At 33.6% G+C, this 20,977-nt stretch overlaps 2 protein-coding genes across 2 annotated transcripts; both read right to left on the bottom strand.

The window, feature by feature from the left end:
* Positions 1 to 472: 472 nt before the first annotated feature.
* Positions 473 to 2,909, bottom strand: LOC109003783. The gene is made up of 3 exons (XM_035692940.1): positions 2,374 to 2,909; positions 1,861 to 2,238; positions 473 to 1,121 (listed from the first exon to the last, which is right to left on the bottom strand). Exons 1-3 carry the CDS (start codon positions 2,786 to 2,788, stop codon positions 763 to 765), a joined length of 1,152 nt encoding a protein of 383 aa, XP_035548833.1. The 5' UTR covers positions 2,789 to 2,909; the 3' UTR covers positions 473 to 762.
* An 8,122-nt stretch (positions 2,910 to 11,031) lies between these two features.
* On the bottom strand, positions 11,032 to 12,663 carry LOC109003784 (putative UPF0481 protein At3g02645). Its single transcript, XM_018982078.2, has one exon. The coding sequence runs from the start codon at positions 12,661 to 12,663 to the stop codon at positions 11,032 to 11,034; it is 1,632 nt and encodes a 543-aa protein (XP_018837623.2).
* Between the last annotated feature and the right edge of the window lie 8,314 nt (positions 12,664 to 20,977).

The raw sequence follows: 20,977 nt of genomic DNA, 5'->3' as shown, positions 1-20,977 counted from the left end.
ATGAAATAAACGGGTTTAAATGAGGCATATTATGTTAACATATTTATAATTAATTATTAAACGGGTCAAAATGAGTGACCCAACACAACCCGTTATCTAAGGCTGTGTTTGGATGTTTGGATGTTAAGATGAGTTTAGTACTTTTTATGGTAAGTTAAAAAAGGTTGTGGATCTCACGTGTAAAGTGGTTTTGAGTTGAGATGTGTTTAGTAATTTAAGAGTTGGGTGTTTGGATGTTAGACTCAGTTTAAAATTAGATTGAGCTCAGTTGAGTCTTACAACCAAACACAACCTAAATGGGTTGAGTTAGAGTTTAGAAGTTTGAAACATTTAATTAACATGTTGGATTCAGGTTGACCTATAAAGTCGAATGTTCATGACTTGACACGGCCCGAAAATACGATTTGTCATCCCTAACTTTAAACAAGAACTGTAGTAGACATTTAAAATGAGAGAGAGAGAGAGAGTAATGTTGGCATGAACAGCCTCACCATTTAAATTCAAATACAAGAATAGCCTTGGTTATTTCATTACTAGCAACACGAATTGAAGTTATCGACTCTTGGGATCAAAGAGAAGCTAAGTTAGATCAAAGAGAAGCTAAGTTAGACTATATTTTGTGCTAGAATGTTACATTTACACAAAGTCATTGAGTTAGCCAATCTCAAAACTCACCTAGTCAGCAATGCAAACACCAAACAGCGAAAGACGCATCAGTCTATCAAACACCAACGAATACTTCCTACTAGACACCAATATCATTCACAACAGTTTATTCCTCTGCCCGAGTTTGGAGCAAACATCAGCCAGGAAAGCGAAGAAAGTTGCAAAGAAGCACATTAGCCACGACAATATGAGCACTGCCCAGTCCCACATATCTTTCTTCGGAAAGTGACCCCTATCTGATACAAGCAACGCTCTATAAACAGCTTCAGATAAGGCATAGGCTGTGACAGGGTCTGATTCTTCTGCAAGATATCCATACTGTGTGAGGCACACAATATCATACACCCCAGTTGTCTCTGACACACCTAGCCATTCACATATCTTTAGCCGGCCCTCGATCCTCTCCTCTGTCGATAACATGTCTCCGTGTGTTAAGATCAGTAGAGGGTTCTCATCTGCAGCCCCAATTGATCCAACACTTATTATATCACTGATATGAGAATCTATTGCTCATTACCCTAGCAGATATGCCACACTTACAAGATTTTCCCTCTAAAAGAATAATAAAGTGTTTAACAGATCCAAACGCAAAAGTTTTTAAGCAATAGAGACAACATTATCAGTTAGCAAATGTGTATTTCAACTGGCCAGGCCAATGGTAGGTCATCTGTCCAAGATGATATGACCTTCAAAATGAACACCCCGAGTCCTGACTTACAGGAAAATCAATTACTTAAAGAAAGGCTAAGGATCAGATGGTAAAAATATTTTTGTCATCTATTAAGTTTGTGGCTTACATTTCAGGAGTAAAATTCATTAGTTGTAGGGTCGGAATGACCATCATGGAGGAGTGTACGATGTATTCAGTTTAGTCATGATTGATAAAAGATTGAATAAGAAAATCACTTTCAAGCTTTTAGTGGATGAAACATAACTGGATTGACAAATGACAAGAAACTTCAGTGAATCACTTTGATAATTATGTTTTACAGAGTAGGTCTCCTGTCGTGCTCATTGAATAGTGCTTCAGATTATAATGTTTGTTGTGAAAATGAGTTCTGTACTTCAATATCATAATTATTACGATGTTTAATCATATGGAACCAATTTAGGTGGTCAAAAAATCTTGCTTGGTTGCATACTTGAGACAGAAGTAGAAAAAATAAACTAACTTTAAAATTATAGAGGTCTTACTGGTTTTTTTAAGAACAGGACAGCACAAGAGTTCTCTGATGGCCTCCAGTGGCTTGAAATCACCTGCTTTTGAAGCTCCATAGATCTCTGCTATATTAGCCACCACCATTGCATAGTTCACTCTCCTTTTGAGGAATCTTGAAGATGAAGTCATGGAGTGATTTTCCATATCATCATTGTTCAATGCATCATCTCCCAACCTTAAGCATAGCTGATTATGATGAACACCATCAGTCATCCAACTCGACAATTCTTCAAGATTCTCACCCATTTCATCATAATTAAAGCCCCTTGAATCATACACACAAAACCCGCTTTGCATAGACCTCAACACATTATGCTCTTTCATAAGCATAGACGTGAAATCGGAAGAACTCCCTGCAACAGAAAACAGAATACTACTTCAATGATCCGTTATCTTGAATCAGTACAATTCAAACATCTTTGAGTACTTTTTGGGCACAAAAATGGCATACCATAAGCAAAACTAGAACTTATAAAGCAGTGGCATACCTAGTGATGTTTGAACGAATGGTATAAGTCCAGAGCGCCCAAGAACACTGTACATAAGGTTCACGAGTGAGCTTTTGCCTGAACCAGTAAAACCCAGCAAGAGAATTGTAATAGTTGGAGGAATGTCCATGTCTTCCTTGTTGATCCCCCCCGTAGGCACCCAAAAATCACCAGAACGATACGTGAAAAGCTTGTGCCGAAGCTCGTTCAGCCCATCAGGTGCCACCAAAGCCAACCTTTCCATCTCCCTTAGCACTTTAAGCCTAGGTGTTAGGCTTGAGACGTTTGGGAGGTCAAACTTGAGCTTGACACATTCATCAAACTTGGCAGCTGAACGCCACCAACAATGAACCATTTTTGATAACCCATACTCATCTTCCTCTCCTTCATCAAACGAAGACAGTCGGCTTTTCATCTCTTCGGAATTCTTGAATTTTTGCAATGATGGTGACTTGTCGTGGATTCAAAAGCTGTATGTGTGTGTGAGAGAGGAGTTTTTGGTTCTCGTTCCTGATTCCACTGTTGCTAAAAATCAATACATACAGACAAAAAGAGTCATGGATGGCTTTCTTTGTCCAGACCCAACTGAGCAGGAGGATAAGTACAATCTTTTTCACGGGTTGGCCAGTCGACGTCAGGAAAGGGTTGCTTCCTAGCTCTTTCGTGTAACAGCACTTTTAAATTTGGAATATGTGTACGGAAATACCCATGTGGTAAGAAATCCATAAATACAAAAACAATTAAGAGATGGGTACACAGTACACAAGTAGTAATGTTTTGAATAATTCGTATTGGTACATATCTTCATCCAATCACGCATGCAGATGATCTGATCGCAGAAACGTCCACCCAGAACTTAAAAACCCTCTGGGATTTACCAACGGCTAATTTATTTAAAGTACCTTCGTCCATTTGAAAGATACTGTGCATGGATATATAGCTAGCGTTGATTCTCACATGCATTCTGATCACTCCCTGGCCACGATTTTCTCTTCAGATTATTCTACATTTGTTTTGACATTCGGTGACGCTATTGCAGTCGCGAAATGGTCAATTTAATTGTGGGTGTGGAAGTAGATCATCATGTGCAAACTGTTTAGCCTGTACTGGTTTTGGAAGCGGAAAGGCCATCAACTGTAATGATATAAGGCTTGTGTGGTGTCAACTTCAGTGTCGGAGATGAAGGAGTACCTAATTTATTTTCAAAAACATCTCATCTTATTTAATTTTATTATTACAATTTTTTTTTTAATTTTTAGATAAAATAAAATAAAAAATTTAATTTTTTCAAATCTCAAAATAAAATAATAATAAAAATATATTTTAATAATATTTTATTTAACTTTTAACTTTAATCTCAATTTATTTCATCTCATCTTTAAAATAAACTTATAATGCACAACCATTTTGCGCGGAAAGGAAATGAAATGCCATGACGATCAGGCTAGAAGAATATAACAAATTATTCCCAACAATAATCAAATATATTAGTAATAAAATAGTAATGAAGTGTTTATGAATTATAATGAATTAACTCAAAATAAATAAATGATTTTGTTATAAAAAAATTTATAAATTAATGTGACACTATATTTTAAATTATAAAATTATTTTTATTATAAAATAAATTATATATTAATATAAAATTATATTAATTTATAAATCTATTTTTATAAAATCTATTTATAATTAGAAGTTTTTTATTTTTCTGTAAGTACGTTAGAGAATTATATATAAAGATACAAATGATGAAACATCATGAAAGTTCGAACAACGTGTGCATATTTACGTGTGCATATTTAATAGAGAAATGCTTTAGTCCTGAATTTGGAATTTAAAAAATATTCTGATTTTTTTTTTTTATCAAACGATTAAAAATTATTTTTTAATAATGTTATAAATTTTTTATTCTTTTAAAAATTATTTATGATGATTAAAAAAATATATAAAAAAATTACATTATTCAAAATATTTTTTAGATTCTAAATTTGAGACACGTAACAATACTCTATTTAATAACCTTAAACCGCTACCAAAAGTACGAGTCTTTTGAGGCCCTAATCCGTTTCTCGGAACTACCCCAGCCACTCTTACCTAGGCTTGTAAACAACTCATCATTTTGAAGTTCCTGAAAAAGTTGTCGAGGCTATCATGCTTGTAACTCTTCCATGAAGTTCCTGATTTGAAATTGTAGGAGTCTAATCTACTCTAAGATAATGAGAAGTTTAACAATTTTTATCAATAATTTTAATCTGGATATTATCTTTTAATCGGAAACTATGATGCCTAATGATAGCACCTCTACTATTATAAATAGTTTGAGTTTTCACTTTTTTGTACACGTCCCCACCTCGGGAAAAAAATGAGCCATTTTGTTATTATGGCGACCGGGTGTAGATATTAAACCAGTTTATATTAATGCCAATGCTATATCTATTTTGGTTTACTTTGATCCTCTCAATAATCCTTGATTAACAACTTTTGTTTATGCCCCAGCACAATGGCAACAAAAAACAAAATTCTGATCTTATTTGGATTCAACTCATAGCTCCTTTAATGGGCCATAGCTCTGCATAGATGATTTCAACGATTTATTAAGCCAACAAGATAAATATGGTGGCAGACCAGTTACGTCCACATCCAAAAGCGACCTACAAAGTTTAATGGATTCTCATGGTCTCATTGATATTGGCTTCTCGGGACCTATTTTCACTTGGACTAATAATCAATTGGGAAAGGCAATGATTAGAAAACGTTTGGATCGTGGTATAGCCAATGTGAATTGGCGCCAACTTTTTCCAGATGCCACCGTCCAACATATTGTCTCTTCAACTTCTTATCACAACTCCCTCCTGCTAAACACTATGAAGATAAGGAAGAATCTATCTCCATTTAAATTTGAGGAATTCTGGACTCGAGAACCATTCAGCAATGTTATAATTCAAGAGGTATGGAACCATCATTTCTATGGGAACCCTGCTTTTACCTGTGTAATAAAATCAAAGAAACAAGAAGGGCATTTAAGCACTGGAATAAAATCCATTTCGGGAAGATTCAGACCAACATCTAACAACTTGAGTCAGAGATAAGTAATCTTCAGAGTAATCCGCCGAATCGGTGGAGCTTACAGAGGGAGAAGTTTATCCACTTCAAGAACAACTCAAAAATGAAGAAATTCTTTGGCGACAAAAATCAAGGATCAACTGGCTCACAACAACTGACTTTAATACAAAGTTTTATCATCTATCAACGACTATTCGCCGAAGAAGAAATGAGATCGACTCAATCAAACTAAGCCCAGGTAATTGGACAATGGATCAAGATATCATTGAATCTACTTTCATAGATTATTTTAAATCCATTTATACCTCTACAAATCCTATATTTCCGAAGCATCTAGAAAACCTTTTTGAATGACAGATTTCGGAAGATGATAATAAATTCTTAATAGAGATGCCTTCAGAAGGGAAAATTCTTGGTGCACTCAAACAAATTCCAAATCATAAAGCACTAGGACCTGATGGGATGACTGCTCTTTTCTATAAACATTACTGGCATATTATAAAAAAAGATGTGGTCGCGGCGGTTCAAAATTTCTTTAGGAGTGGGAAACTTCTGAAACGAATAAACCACACCCACATAGCCCTCATCCCAAAAATAGTAAACCTAGTTTCCCCTCAGCATTTTTGGCCAATTAGTCTAACAAATGTCATTTACAAGATCATCACAAAAATTCTGGCAAGCAGGCTGAAAAAATCCCTTCCATCCATAATTTCACATTTCCAAACGGTCTTTATACCCGACCACAATATCAAGGAAAATTCTATAATAGCCCATGAGATGTTCCATCATCTAAAGCATCATAAGGGGAAGAAAGGTCAGATAGCTTTAAAGCTAGATATGGAGAAGGCTTTCGACTTTATCGAATGAGATTTTCTTTATGCTATTATGAGAGTTCTGGGTTTCAACTCTACTTGGATAAATCTCATTAAAGAATGCATTTCTACAGCATCATTCTCTATCCTCATCAATGGATCTCTAAAAGGTCTCTTCAAGGCACAAGGGGGGCTTCAACAAGGAGATCCTATCTCGCCTTTTCTGTTCATTCTTTGCACGGAGGTACTTTCAAAGCTATTGGCAAGATCAGAAAAACTGAAAAATTTGGTAGGTATTAAAATCAGTAGAGATAGCCCCACAATATCTCATCTTCTTTTCGCAGATGATTTAATTATCTTTGCAAAATCAAAAAGAAGGTCGATCCAGGCAATCAATAATACTCTGGATAAATATCAAGTTTGGTCTGGCCAGCACATCAATCAAGGCAAGTCCTTTATCTACATTACTCAAAACACTAGTCAAGCTACAAGAAGAGTAATATTAGAGAATATGCCGTACAAAGAGTCGTTCTCAAAAATAACATATTTGGGTATGTTGACAACTTTTGGTAGATCCAAGAAAGAGGATTACAAAGACTTGATGAGAAAAATTAATAAAAGGCTGGATGATTGGAAATAAAAAATGCTCTCTCAAGCTGGTAGAACGATGCTTATCAAATCAGTAGCAAGTGTTATTCCAACATATCAAATCTCAACGCATATGCTACCAAAATCAATTTGTAATAAGCTTAACTCTAGCTTAAAAAATTTTTGGTGGGGAAAATCAAATGACCAAAAGCAAAAGCTTTGCCTAAAATCGTGGAAATCTATTTGCCAACCAAAAAAAGATAGTAGGCTAAGATTAAGACTGATGGAAAATATGAACGTGCCTTGATAGCGAAGACAGGGTGGGAGATGAGCCACTCAAGCAACAATATCTGGCACAAGCTTCTATTAAAGAAATATTTGAAATCAAGCGTCTTCGAATTAGCAACTAAAAAGATAACTGACTCGAGTCTCTAGAAAGGAATTCTAAAGACAAGACCATTACTTGAAAAATGTACATGTTTCAAAATTGCAAATGGTTTGTCTATGAGAGCTTGGCTAGATCCCTGGATCCCAACTATGAAAAATTTCAAACCTTTTCCTCTCACCCACTCAGTTGATCTCTCACCTACTCTCAAGGTCTCAGACCTGATTATTCAGACTGATAAATCTTAGAGTTTTCCATTGCTAAATTCCCAATTTCAACAAGAAAGTATAAAGGAAATCCTCAAAATTCCTTTACCCATCTCCAATCTAGCTGAGGATTGTGCTATTTGGACTAAAACTCAAAATGAGATTTTCTCAGTTAAAAATGCCCACAATCTTGCATCAAATATCGCAAACTACCCCATATAAGCAATTCCAGATATCTCATGGTGGGAATATGAAAACTCAGAATCCATGACAGACACAAACTCCTTTTATGGAAAATACTTTGGGATATTTTCCAACAAGAGAGCGCCTCAAAAGGTTCATTCCGAACATTCCTTCCATAAACTGTCCGCTTTGTGATGAAAAAGAAGAGACTCTCATTCACCTATTCATTGAATGCCCCATAACCAGAATTCTCTGGAGTTGCAGCAATTGGCCCTTAAATCTATCTTCTCTGGTGGTAAATTCAATGAATGATTGATTCTAAATTATACTATATCCCCAAAAAAGACTCGATATTTCATCACAAGAAGATCACCCGTTCAAAGTTTTTGCTAGTCTGATTCTAGATTTCATATGGAGGATTCGAAATGATCAAGTTCATAATTGCAAGGAACTCTCACCTCGCATTCTTTCACAACAACTGAATCTCTCTTATCAAAAAAATCTTCATGCATGGAAAGAAAAACTTGAATCCAAAGTGGAGAAGGAATGGCAAAAACCTGAATCAGTTATGTATTTCCTTTGATGCAGCAGTCAAGAATTCTTTTTCTTTAGTTTCAGCTGTAAGCAAGAATTTAATAGGAGAAGTCATCGAAATCTGGACTAAGACAAGCTTTTCCACGATCCCGGTAATGGTAGAGGCACTTGTGGCAAAGCTAGCTTTAAAAATGGCGGAACACCTCGACCATCATTTTATCTCTCTAATAGGAGACTCTCAGATGGTGATTTCTTCTATTTATAAAGAATAACAGATCTGGCAAATAGCACCTACCTCGGAGGATATTGCAAACTCTCTGAAATACCAAACAGATTGGAGCTTTCACAAGATTGATCGATTCCAAAATCGACTTTCGCACTGGGTCGCGCAATGGGTAGGTACAAACTCTTTGTTTGATAGCATTCCATTAGATATTATTCCATTTGCTATTTCGCATATTGATAACGGGAAAGACCCCTCTCAGTAGTTTGTAATAGTATTGACCTTTTTATAATATGCAAGCTTGCTTAGAAGAAGAAGAAGAAGAAGGAAAAAAAAAAACTCATCATTTTTAGAATATGCCACACATAATATATAATTTTTTTTTATTTTTTATTTTATTAAATATATAATATATAGATAATAAGTAAAAGAATTTAATTAGTTTAAAAAGAATAAAAGTATAAATAAAAATAAGTATAGTATATGATGTATAAGATCAATAATAAGTAAAAAAGAAATCAAATTTCTTACTATTCTCTCGTTTGATCTAAATAGTTTTTACAATTCGAAAAAAAAAAAAAAAAACACAAGTATCATTGCATCTCACTGTATTAAATATTGCATGCAAATCCCACCACATGCTAAGATAAGAGTCCACATATTGTGCCTATATCCCTATGTAAATTATATGTGAATAATAAAATTATAGAAAATCTCAATCTCTTTCAAAACTGTCTCTCACAACTGATTCTCATTAAAAAAAAAATGTTAATATTCATCTAGATCTTTTATCTCAAAAAATTTATTATAGGATCGACTTACATATTTTCAGAATATAGCAGCTCAAATTTCAACTAAAGAATGAATAATTCTATTAGACGCACAGATACATAAATACGGCCAATTGCGTCAAAACAAGCCGAATGTACTCTCTGTTAATGCCGTTCTTGAGAAAGTAAGTTGAATGTTTTAAATATCACCTTTTAAATTTATCGCTCTTGTAATATATACTTTAAAAATATCTGTACATAGTTGTGACTTAATTCTTCTAAATTGTTGTATTATGTTTCAAATTTATCACTGTGTATAATATGTGTTGTAAATAAAAAAAAAATTCTAAAAATATAGATAAATTTCTGTCTATTTATAATTAAAAATTTGAAACATAATAAAATTGGTCAAGTGGCAAACGTGCAGCATTTACTAGTGTATATATATATATATATATATATATATATTAAAAGAAATATGTTCGGGAGCGATCATTTCGGCCTTGATAATCAAATTTGATCCAATAACTTATTTTTTTGGTTGATGACGTGGCGGCTGTGAGTTTACATTACCACAATCATTTAATAAAATTTAATTGTTAAATTGGAGGCTCCCAACACATAGCAGCTTCCATCACTACTTTATTAATATTCCTGATCTATATTTTTAATAAAATAAAATAATAAAATAAAAAATGAACAAGTAGTACTGTAATTGAAAATTATCAACATTTTGTCTTTTTATTTGCTATGAAGGTGGTGGGGAAAGAAGTAAAAGCTACTTTTAGTTTCTGTTAGGGTTTTCAAAGGGTCAAAGAGTATATTTGTGGGTTTGTTTTATAAGATTTGTATGTACGTAGTCAAAGCATATTTTTTTAAGATAAAAACCTCCTTGGAAGGACAAATCAATAATCGTTATCCTCCAACCCACTGATCATCCATCGTAAGATGGTGCGATAATATCCCTTAAAAGAATTCTATATAAAAACTTTTTACCATACATTTATATTTAATTAATATGTAATTTGTTATTTTTTTTTAATTTTTAAATGTTTAGATATGTGTATTTTAGTTAGTATGGATCTCAAACTCATCTAAATTCATTATTATAATTTTTTTAAATTCGAATATAAAATATAATAAATAATTTAATTTTTTTAAATTTTTAAATAATAATAATATTTTAATAATTTTTTATCATCTGATCAGTTCAACTCAATTTAATTTAACGTCAAAACACAACCTTAAATAAATAGAACGGTAGAAATGATAAATCACGTATTAATTAAATAAAAATACTGTTTGGTGGAAGATTTCCTCGTAACCATCCCTTCCACTTAAATAGTCTCCTCGCTTTAAAAAAAATGCAAGGGAACCACGTACTCATGCATAGTCGCACGCTTTCGTACTGTTTTGAACTTTTTCTTACGGTTGCCTTGAGGTGATCAGGAGAATCAATATCATTATCCAAATCTAGCTGTTACCATCATGTTCTACTTTTTTTAGTTTAAAACACCATCTTGTTTGTTATATAAAGAAATTCCTAATTTCCTCGCACTTACTGAGTACACGAGCGAGGAAAGGAATTTCCTCCGAAATTTTATATGCCCAAGTTCCCCCATATTCTATTTTACGGGAAATTTCACGTACGCCGCCATGCAGAATGCTTTCAGTGGTTGAATATATATTTGATAAACTGAATTTTCAAAATAAAATATGACACGAAATTGTCTATAGATTAAATTAAGAATGCCTTGACATTGATTACAATATTAAAGAATTATGTATCAAAGAATATACTTAAACAATCTATTAACGTATATATATAAGTGCTGTCGACATATCGATCGGTCAATAAATTATAAAATCGTATGGCAAGAAAAAGTACGAATGTTCACAGGGCTTGCATCCATTTAGAGCAAGTGTATATAGAACAGGCTGTTTGCACCATGGATAGCAATATTAGAATATTCGCCGCCAAAAAGGTAAGACATGGCCACCAAGAAAAGATATAATTCTTCATGTTTAGGTTCATGCTCACTTTCCAACTCTTCGAAAAATAAGTATTCGCGTCTTCAATGGCCTTGTCAAGAACTGGAACTTTTGTTACCCTCACAGACTTCGTCATCCAATTCCAAAGTGTTGCCACTTCTGCATCACTTTTGAGGCGGTTCATGATGATCCCTGCGTTACGAAGAATGCTCACATCCTCCTCTGTATCAATTATTCCATTCATCAACTCCATATAACGTGTAAAAGCCATCACCTCAGGGACAATACATGCCTCGTAGGCCACGAGGTTCCTTAGCACCACCTCGGAGTTATCATCTAAGTGAATAACTGGAAGGTAAAATAAGCCAGAAGACTTGTCAAATTTTATGCTTCTCAATCCACCCTTTGCTGGACGAAATTTGACACCAATTTTATCAAGCTCAGTCACACTTGGGATTGCAATCTCTTCGACTAAAGGACTTTCGTCTTTCCCGTCGTCATAACTAGATGGGCTTTCCAAATTTTCAGCCACGTTCTCTGCGGTCGATATTAGATCGGTTATAGCAGTAGCACTCTTGCTTCCTTGATTCGCAAAAGTCGAGATTATTGTGGATGATATTGTTAGTATCAGTGTGACTACTTTCGACTTGAAAATTCTGCTAAGAAGGAGGAGCGGGGTAAAATAAATATACCATAGCGATTTCAAGATTAATTTCCAGGCTTTTCTAGACCAACCAATCTCTTTATCCTCTTCTGGCTTTTCCTGCTCACAATCAGTTGAAAGTTGCAAGTTTGGCTCAATTACCATGTAGTATAGAAGATCTAGCAAATGGGCTCTCGCGAAACATTCTTCCCTGAAATTTTGTTGATCATTAACGTACTTGATGGGTGATAAATCTTTGCAAAAACCCAACAGCATGTCGGCTAATACTTCGTCACGATCTTCGTAATAATAAAATGCGTGGTGGACTTCTTTAAGCAAAAAGAGAGGGATCTGATTTTCCAGCATGATGATATCCCTGAGTATTGCATGGTCATGTGTGGTTTTCTTCCTAGCGTAGTCGATCAACTGGGCCATTTTAGAAGATATTCGCAAAAGTGAGCCTCGGTTTGTTATGGAAGAATAGGTTTGGAGGCACTCCAATATGAAGGCAGCATCAATGGCAAATATCCATGCGAGTGTTTCTGGGTCAAACACCAAGAATCGATGGTAGCAAGCTCGAATGATGCAATCACTTTCCACAATGCGGTTAACCAAATCACGAAATTTGACTTCTTTGATGTGCTTTTGCACTCTCATAGCTGAAGCAAGCTTGGAGTGCTCCATTTCCAAGAGTTCAAGCCGCTGGTGGTGGTATGGGCCGAGGGATACAAGCTGTGGCGTGTATGTTTCTGGTTTGATAGACATTAGGGTTTTGGGTACGCTGAATATGCTAGTGGGAGCTGGTTCATCGTCCTCTACGAGGCCTGCTTCTAGGGCTCGACTTATATGTATGACCCATTCATGGTCATGGGTAAGTTTTTGCGGTTCCATTGCTTTTCACGCGTAGGCCAATATGTTCTCCTTTGGAAAATGGAAAGGGTGAAGGCTTGGAGTAATCTGCTTTGAAGATTACGAGGAAAAAGAGACACCCTTTTATAAAGAATTGGAGAGTTTAAAGAGTACTGGAGCACAAATTGAGAATTAATTTATGCATATCGTTTTGTACTGATCATGATATCAGTCGATTTACATGTGCGAATAATATTAATAGTCAATCGCTGGAACAAATCAGACATGGTGAATCGGTGATCCTTATCTTATACGTTGCTTTTGATATTTATTTCAAAGTCAACCTCAATATCCGAGCCTCAGTTAATTTCCAAGTTACGATCGAAGATCTTGTATGCGACTGCATAATAATTGCCTACTGCAAATTTTATGCAATATATAAGAGGTGGGTTTCAAATCCACATTTTGTTATAATTTGGAGAATCGGTCACGCTATGAGGCCATTCTTGCATATATATATATATATATATATATATGAAAAATATATATATGAATAATGTTACATATAGTTTTGGAGTGTGTAAATGTCGTACAGTCGTTACGAAAAAAAGCAGAATCTACTATTTTTTTTTTCATGTGAGTCCCCGAATGTTTTTTTACTTTTTTCAAAATAATTACGTGGCGCTTATATATTCATGATTGCAACTATCATTTCTCATTTTATATATATATATATATATATATATATATATATATATATATATATTGGACCGTGATAGCCTAGTTGGTACGAACAAGTACTATTTCATGATTTTGAGGTAAGGAGTGACATAAGTTAAAACCACTTGTAGTAGTAAAACCTGACTTTTGGGCTATGATATGGGTTTTGGACTAGGTGGATATTTTGAGGGTGTTGCGGTGACGGACTCACCCTTGGGACAGTAGCTATGGCTCAAATCAGATATTTCGCAGTGGAGAGGGGCTCCAATGATCATATCCAGATATGATTGCTATATTGGTCGCCCCGACTCTCTTTTTCTTAAGGAAAAAAAAAAACTGTGTTTATCATAATTAGCTTAGGTCGCGTTCATGCACGTTTCCGTTTTGGCAATTAGCTGCTTGTAATTTCCTCGTTACCAGAATATTGCCGTAACTCTCTTTTGTTCGTCGGTCGAGAATTATTTAAGATGATATTGCTGTCAGCAGCTAAGTATATATGTACGTGCATGCATGTCAGAGGAATGGGGGAAGGGTTTGAACTTCGAATCGTTTCGGTGGGTAACGTGGGTTTATAGATGTATATATAATACGAATGGTCCCAGGTTACCGTGTTGGAACATATCATTTGTATATGGTACACATGCATGCATTCACGATGGCGGTGCATCTTATTATATTAGCTAGGCACGCACGCACATTAGATCATCTTCAAATTATGAAAAAATAGACTCGTGATTTTAGAATAGATCTCTTTAAGTTCAAAATAGTCTCTCAGGCTCGAAATTGGCCTTGATGATCGAATATGATCATCATTTGTTGATCAAAGGGTTTATAATTATATATATGTTTACCAAAAAGTGGTTACACCTTAAGATATAAATGCACGTGTCATCATACAATTCTCGATCGCGTCGTTATCATTGTATAAAGTACTTGTGATTTTGTGTATTTACCAGAACTTGAGCAACTGATCAAATAATATCTTAGAATATTATTGCGTTGAACGGCTTTTGTCGTTAATATTAACCCAATTGAATCAATCAGTTTTCCAACCGCCATTGGATATTCCAAGTCTACATGCATTTTGAAAATGACAACCTTACGTACCTTGCACCTCCCTACAAGAAATATCATGTCATCTTAAGAATGAGATTGGTGAAAAAAAATATATTTTTTATGGAAAAAAGGTTGTTTCCATACATTTTCTCCTTGAAAGTCTTGTGGGATACAAGTCGTCGCAAAAACATTATATCCCATGAATACTCTAATTCATGAGAAATACATGTGATTCTCTACGGTACATTCTATGGCAAGAGCTTTCCACCACTCGCGGTAAAAGTCAATTTAATTTCTTTACAGCTCGTGGTAATAAAATCATTTTCACGAGAGAATCTGGTAAGTATTAGGGTAGGTTGGGAGGGTGAGACGAGAATTTTATATTTTATTTTAGTGTTTAAAATATTATATTTTAGTACTATTATTGTATTGGATTTGAAAAAATTGAATTGAAATTTGAAAAAGTTAAATTGTTTATTATATTTTGTATGAGAATTTTGTATTTCATTCCACCTCCAAATCTGCCCTTAGTGGATAACACTAATACCACTGGAAGGAAAATCGTTGTGAAAAACGTTTTTTAATCATGTTGGCTGATCCTTTCCCTGTTGAATTTTTGGTGGGAAATGCTCAATTGCCATGCATAGTTATTGTGAAAAATATTCTTAGCATGACACTGGTTTGCTTCACCCCAAACCAAACATATCATTACGGATAAATACTTAATTTCCATGAATTCAATTAATTGTAGGATATAGTTTTATTAAAAATAGTTAATATCGTCGTAAATAATTATTACAAATAATCTCTCGCAATATGATCCAGTTATATATATTTTTCTCTTTTACGTACCTAATTTATTATTATTATTCTTCTTCTAGCTATATATATGTATGTATATATATATATAGAGAGAGAGAGAGAGAGAGAGAGAGAGAGAGAGAGAGAGAGGTGTTTTAGGCGGCTGACACATACTAATTACCCCACTTATTAGATTTATATAAATAAATGGTTAATGAAAGATCAGAGAGCCTTCGGCTACACCCGCCAATTAATGGAAAATAAAAAATAAAAATCATCCCACATCAAATAGTTGCTGCAGCCTTTGAGGAGTCAGCTTTTGCACGGAAAAAATATGCCAACGGGCAAAATTATAAAATCTAAGCCTAAGAAAAAAAAAATTAACAAAATTATAATTGGAGCTGCAAGATTAATATTACATATTTTACTCAATCCATTGCGTTGGAGGCAAAATCAAAATAAAGCACCTACGAATATTTCCAATAATTGCATACGGATATATATATATATATATATATAAAATATATATATATATATTCACACACTAGTAAGCGTTTGCCTAGTTGACTAATTTTGTTATGTTTTAAATTTTTAACTATAAATAGATAGAAATTTATCTATATTTTTAGAATTTTTTTTTTTTTGTTTACAACACATATTATACACACGATCTGCATAATGTTTAAAACTATAATATAACGATTATTTACAAGAACCAACTTACAACTATATACAGATATTTTTAAAGTATGTATTACAAGAGTGATAAGTTTGAATTGGGATATTTAACATATTCAACTTATTGTCTCGGGAACGGCATTAACAAAGAGTACATTCAGCATGTTTTGACACAATTGATTGTATTTATTTATCTGTGTGTCCAACAGGCCAGATCATCCATTCTTTAGTTGAAATTTGAGCTGTTATATTCTGAAAATATGGAAGGCGATCCTGTAATGATTAAAACATATAAATAAGTAATGTGTCAAATTTTAAAAATAGATTTATAGATACACATTTTACCTCGCTTTCATGTTCTACGAGATCCATTGTGGTGCAATTGATGATTTGTTCTGCTGTTGTTTTGAACGTTACGACTGCTGTAGATTCGCTATCATCATATACCTCTAAATATACTCAACATCTAAAATTAACAAGAAGAATATTATTTGTTAGTACATTTAGAACGTTCTAATTTTGATGTAAGAATCTATATATAATTTCAAAATATCAAAGAAAATTTTTACCATGGCCGCAACACAGTCATGCTCTTGCGATTCTAGACTAAGACGTCTGCATTTGTTGAAGTTTGCAAATTAAGAACGACAATTTGTTTTCTTCAAAACTAAGAGGTCAAAATTGTAGATCTGAACAATATGTAAAATTAAATAGATCTTCAAACTTCTCGAATCTAGAGTAGAAGGTGTAGATCTATTGAACTTTAGACAAACAATGAAGAAAGTTTTACCCACACACATCGACACCCAACGGATCCCATCTTTCTGCTATTTGTTCAAGGACCAAAAACATGGAGCTCAAAGAAAGAGCTTTCAAGAGAACCAGAGACAGAGAGAAAAAACGAAAAATATCAAAATATCATGCGACTGAGAGGAAGCGAAACCATTGTGTACCGTGGTGGTGTGGATGTGAGACAGAGAAAGGAAGAGAAAGAATGGAGAAATCGGGAAACCATGAGAATGAAAAAGCCTCTGGAATGTGCTTCTTAGGGGAGAGAGAGAGAGAGAGAGAGATGAGGGAAATGAAAGTGTTGGTGCCAAGAGAAGAAGAAATGGAGGAGAGGTAGGGTTATTTTTCTCTTTAAACAGCGCTGTATAGAGGTATGGATTTGGGGTTAAGAAATGGGCTGGGCTTGATGGGTAGTTTTGGGCACACATAAATTGGGCCCAACTTTATTTTTTGGGCTCGAAATGTGAAAAAGCCCCATTGTTATGTGTTTGTGGACTTATTTATTAGTTCATAGTTTGTTTGAATTTTTTCACTTAATTTACGAATTGCACATAAAATTGTATTAAAAATTTAAAATATAATTTAGTAATAATCACAACATTTAAGAGGTTATACATTTTGTAATATCTTATGGTTTGTTTATATTCTTAAAATTTAGATAAACTCACCGATCTATTAAATTACTTAATGCATTTGATATAGTTTTATATAATATGATTTATTGATAAACAAGTTTGATAATTAAAAAAACTATTATTCACATTGATTAATATAAGAAAAAAATATATAAAGACATAAAGAAGAAAACAACAAAATTTTCAGACCTAAAAAAAAAATTCAAATAACTTTCTGCATTATTATATTCTATTTAACTTTGAATTTTATAAATATCGGTTATATTTGTTGTATTTATCATTATTGTTAATGTGCGATTATAGTTTCATTTAATAAATGTAATTTAAATTTTATAAATATCCGTTCTGTTGTTGTTATATTCTCTTCCAGATAAATCTGCTGGTTGTACTTTCTTTTACTCCCCGTGACCTCGCTTTTTGTTGATTTTCTGCATTTCTACTATTCTTTTATTTGTCCTCTACTTTATGATATCTTTTTAATCTTTCTCATATGAAAGATGCTAATGCTATTTACTTTGTAACGACTACTCTACTTAATTCATATGTTATATTTGACAAGCATATGAATTTCTAATTTCTAATTATAATTAATAAATGCATGTTATATGTAAATTTAAACTTTTACGTGGAAATTATGCTGAAGCTAAATGTTTCTTTGTTCTGCTTTAAATATAAATACTACTGATGTCAGTATATTCTCGTTCCTTATAAATAAATTTCTATTTTTGGTTTACAATTATTTTATTGTTATATCCAAATATTAATGACTTACCTAAATATGTATTGTTAATTTGTTATATGATGTGCTTATCCATTTTCGTCTTAATACATAGACCAACTTTTATGATTAAAGGAAGATTTTTCCGGGTTGATCTAGATTAGCACTTCTATTACATGTCTTGCACAAATTCTAACAAAGCAACCGGATATGACTACAATGAGAATTTTCAATGTTACAGTTGCAAGCAATGTTTTGAATACCGTACCGGTCAAGGCACTAGAACGAAATATTTCGATACCGGTATCGTTTCGTATACCGTTTCGGGATAATATTTCGGTACCGATACTGTTTCGGTACTGGTACCATACCGGTATCGTTTTGTGTACCGTTTCCGCATAATTTATACCTGGATAAATTATATATATACAAGCATTAACTGTATTCCAAAATTACAACAAAATAAGTCATAAACTCAATACTTCTCAATACAAGTCTTAAGTTTTAAGTTACAACTAACATAAAGTTATAAACACCAACATTACCATGATAAAATCATTAACGTCACCACGTCATCAAACATGCTCATTCTCATTAGAAAGACAATAAGGATCAGGATTCGACATGTTAATCAAAATATTTTCATTAACATCATCACCGTCATCAACATCAACACTAACATTATCATTGTCTTCCTCATTTAGTGAGGCTAATGGCTCCTCAATACTTATCCAATCCAAATCTTTTCCATCAAGAAGCTCAGATTCTTCACCCACCCATTCTTCCATCAAATCAATGTTTTCAAGATTGATTGGATCTAAAACATATCTTCCCTTTTTTATGCTCCTGTCAAAATAAAATCAAACATAAGTAAAAATGTTATATATTTTTCAACAGTGAAAATATTAGTATTAAAAAAATTTATCTCTCTCTCAGCTTCAAGTTATAACGAACAAATACTAAGTCATTCAAACGTTTATGCACTAATCTATTTCTCTTTTTCGAATGAATAAAATCAAGTGTGCTCCAGTTTCTCTCACATCCAGTTGCACTACAACATTGACTTAGTACTCGAACATCAAACTTTTGAAGCGTTGGAACCTCGCAACCAAATTGGGTCTACCATGCAACTATAATAATAATGCAATTATAAATTATTAATTAAATACAAGAAAAAATAAAATAAGATAAAATTTAAAGTACAAAATCACAGTATTTAACAAATGATATTGATAAATGATAATATCTGGATTAATCTTATCACGCTGGCGGATTGCTAAAGAATGTCCAAACTCACCAACTGCATTCTTATACAAGTCAAGTTCGGCAATGATCTTGTCTTGACTATCGGGATCAAGTTCCATCTTCATAACACAAATGTTGAAGCCTCTTACAACATCATTTTTATTTTTAAAATTGGGGCTATAGTAAATTCTAGGGTTAAGAAAACAATCCGCTGCATGTAATGGACTGTGAAGCTGCCTATCCCATCTAGAATCATTGATCTTGGTGAATGGACTGAATAAACTAACTTTGTTGTTGCATCTTGCTTTTATGTTCTCTTTGGCTCTTTCCATTGCATCATACAAGTATCCCATTGCAGGCTTCTCATCTCTGTCAACAAATCGTAGAACACGAACCAAAGGCTCACTAACTTTGACAATAAATTGACAATGAGCCCAAAACTCTCTATCTTCTAAAACGATCTCAGCTATCTCCTTCCTGATGTTGCTCTTAAAATGACTTGATGCAATCCATTTATCACAAGTAAACATTTGTTTGAGTTCTTTCTTAAACAAGAGCAAGTATTAGATACTTAAAAAATTTATCGCAAACCTTCTAATTGCAGGACGACACAAATCATGATCTTTGGTAAAGTCTTTTCTCATCAATGCCAAAACTCAACCATGGTTATAGATGAACTTTGTTATCTTTTTTACTTTTTTTATAATATCATCAATAAGGAAAAAATATATTGGATTGGAAAAATTCTCCAACATTAAGTCTATGCAATGAGCTACACATGGAGACTAGTAGAAAGAGCCATACTTCTGTTGTAACTTTTTTCCTGCAGTTTTATAACTTGCATCATTGTCCGTTATGAACTGCACAAGATTCTCAGCTCCAATTTCTTGAACAACCTCATCAAAGATATTAAAGAATATTTCAGCATATTTTTTAAGGCCAGATGTATCAACATACTTCAAGAAAATTGTACCTTTCAGACAATAAACTAGAAAGTTGATTATTGATTGTTACTTCTGGTTTGTCCAACCATCTGCCATTAGTGAACAACCGGTCTCATTTCAAACATTCTTAATTTGTTGCAAATAATCTTGAACCTCATCCACAGCCATCTTTAACAAATTTCCTCTCAACTCATATAAAGATGGGCCTTTGAATCCTGGCCCGATAGCAGTCATGGCATCTATAGTTGGTTGATAAAACTTGGATTGAGTCGCATTGAAAGACAGATTAACATCATACCACCAACGTGCTACAACCATCTTTGCTTTTAAAATCATTTCATTTGAACACATAGAACTCTTAATTGAAGGTTGGGCCCCTGGAGTTGTTTTTGGAGTAAAAAATCTACTCAATCCCCCTACTGACTTTCCAGTTCCAGATTCTTTCGACTTCCCCTTACCTTTTGAAAGCAGAGAGTGTCCTTCCATACTATTACTATCTTCAATATCATCAGATGTTAAATCTATATCGTCTCCAATCTCTAAACTTATTTTTCTTTTCTTCTCTTTACTTTTTTTCATTTCAACAAGCAACTCTTTCATTTGCCATTTTACATCTTCAAAGACCTTTTTACATGCTTCTACATCGCCTGGAATCTCAGCTAGATGATACTTCAACCGAGTTATCTCACCACCTCTAATTACTTTATTACAATATAAACATTCAGTATTATTTCTTGCCCCTAGTACTGCACGTGCATGGGCCATACTGG

This window comes from Juglans regia, chromosome 8 (assembly GCF_001411555.2).
Source record: "Juglans regia cultivar Chandler chromosome 8, Walnut 2.0, whole genome shotgun sequence".
NCBI classification, from domain to species: Eukaryota; Viridiplantae; Streptophyta; class Magnoliopsida; order Fagales; family Juglandaceae; genus Juglans; species Juglans regia.
The sequence above is the reverse complement of the archived record's forward strand: the minus strand, read 5'-3'. Positions and strand labels throughout refer to the sequence as shown.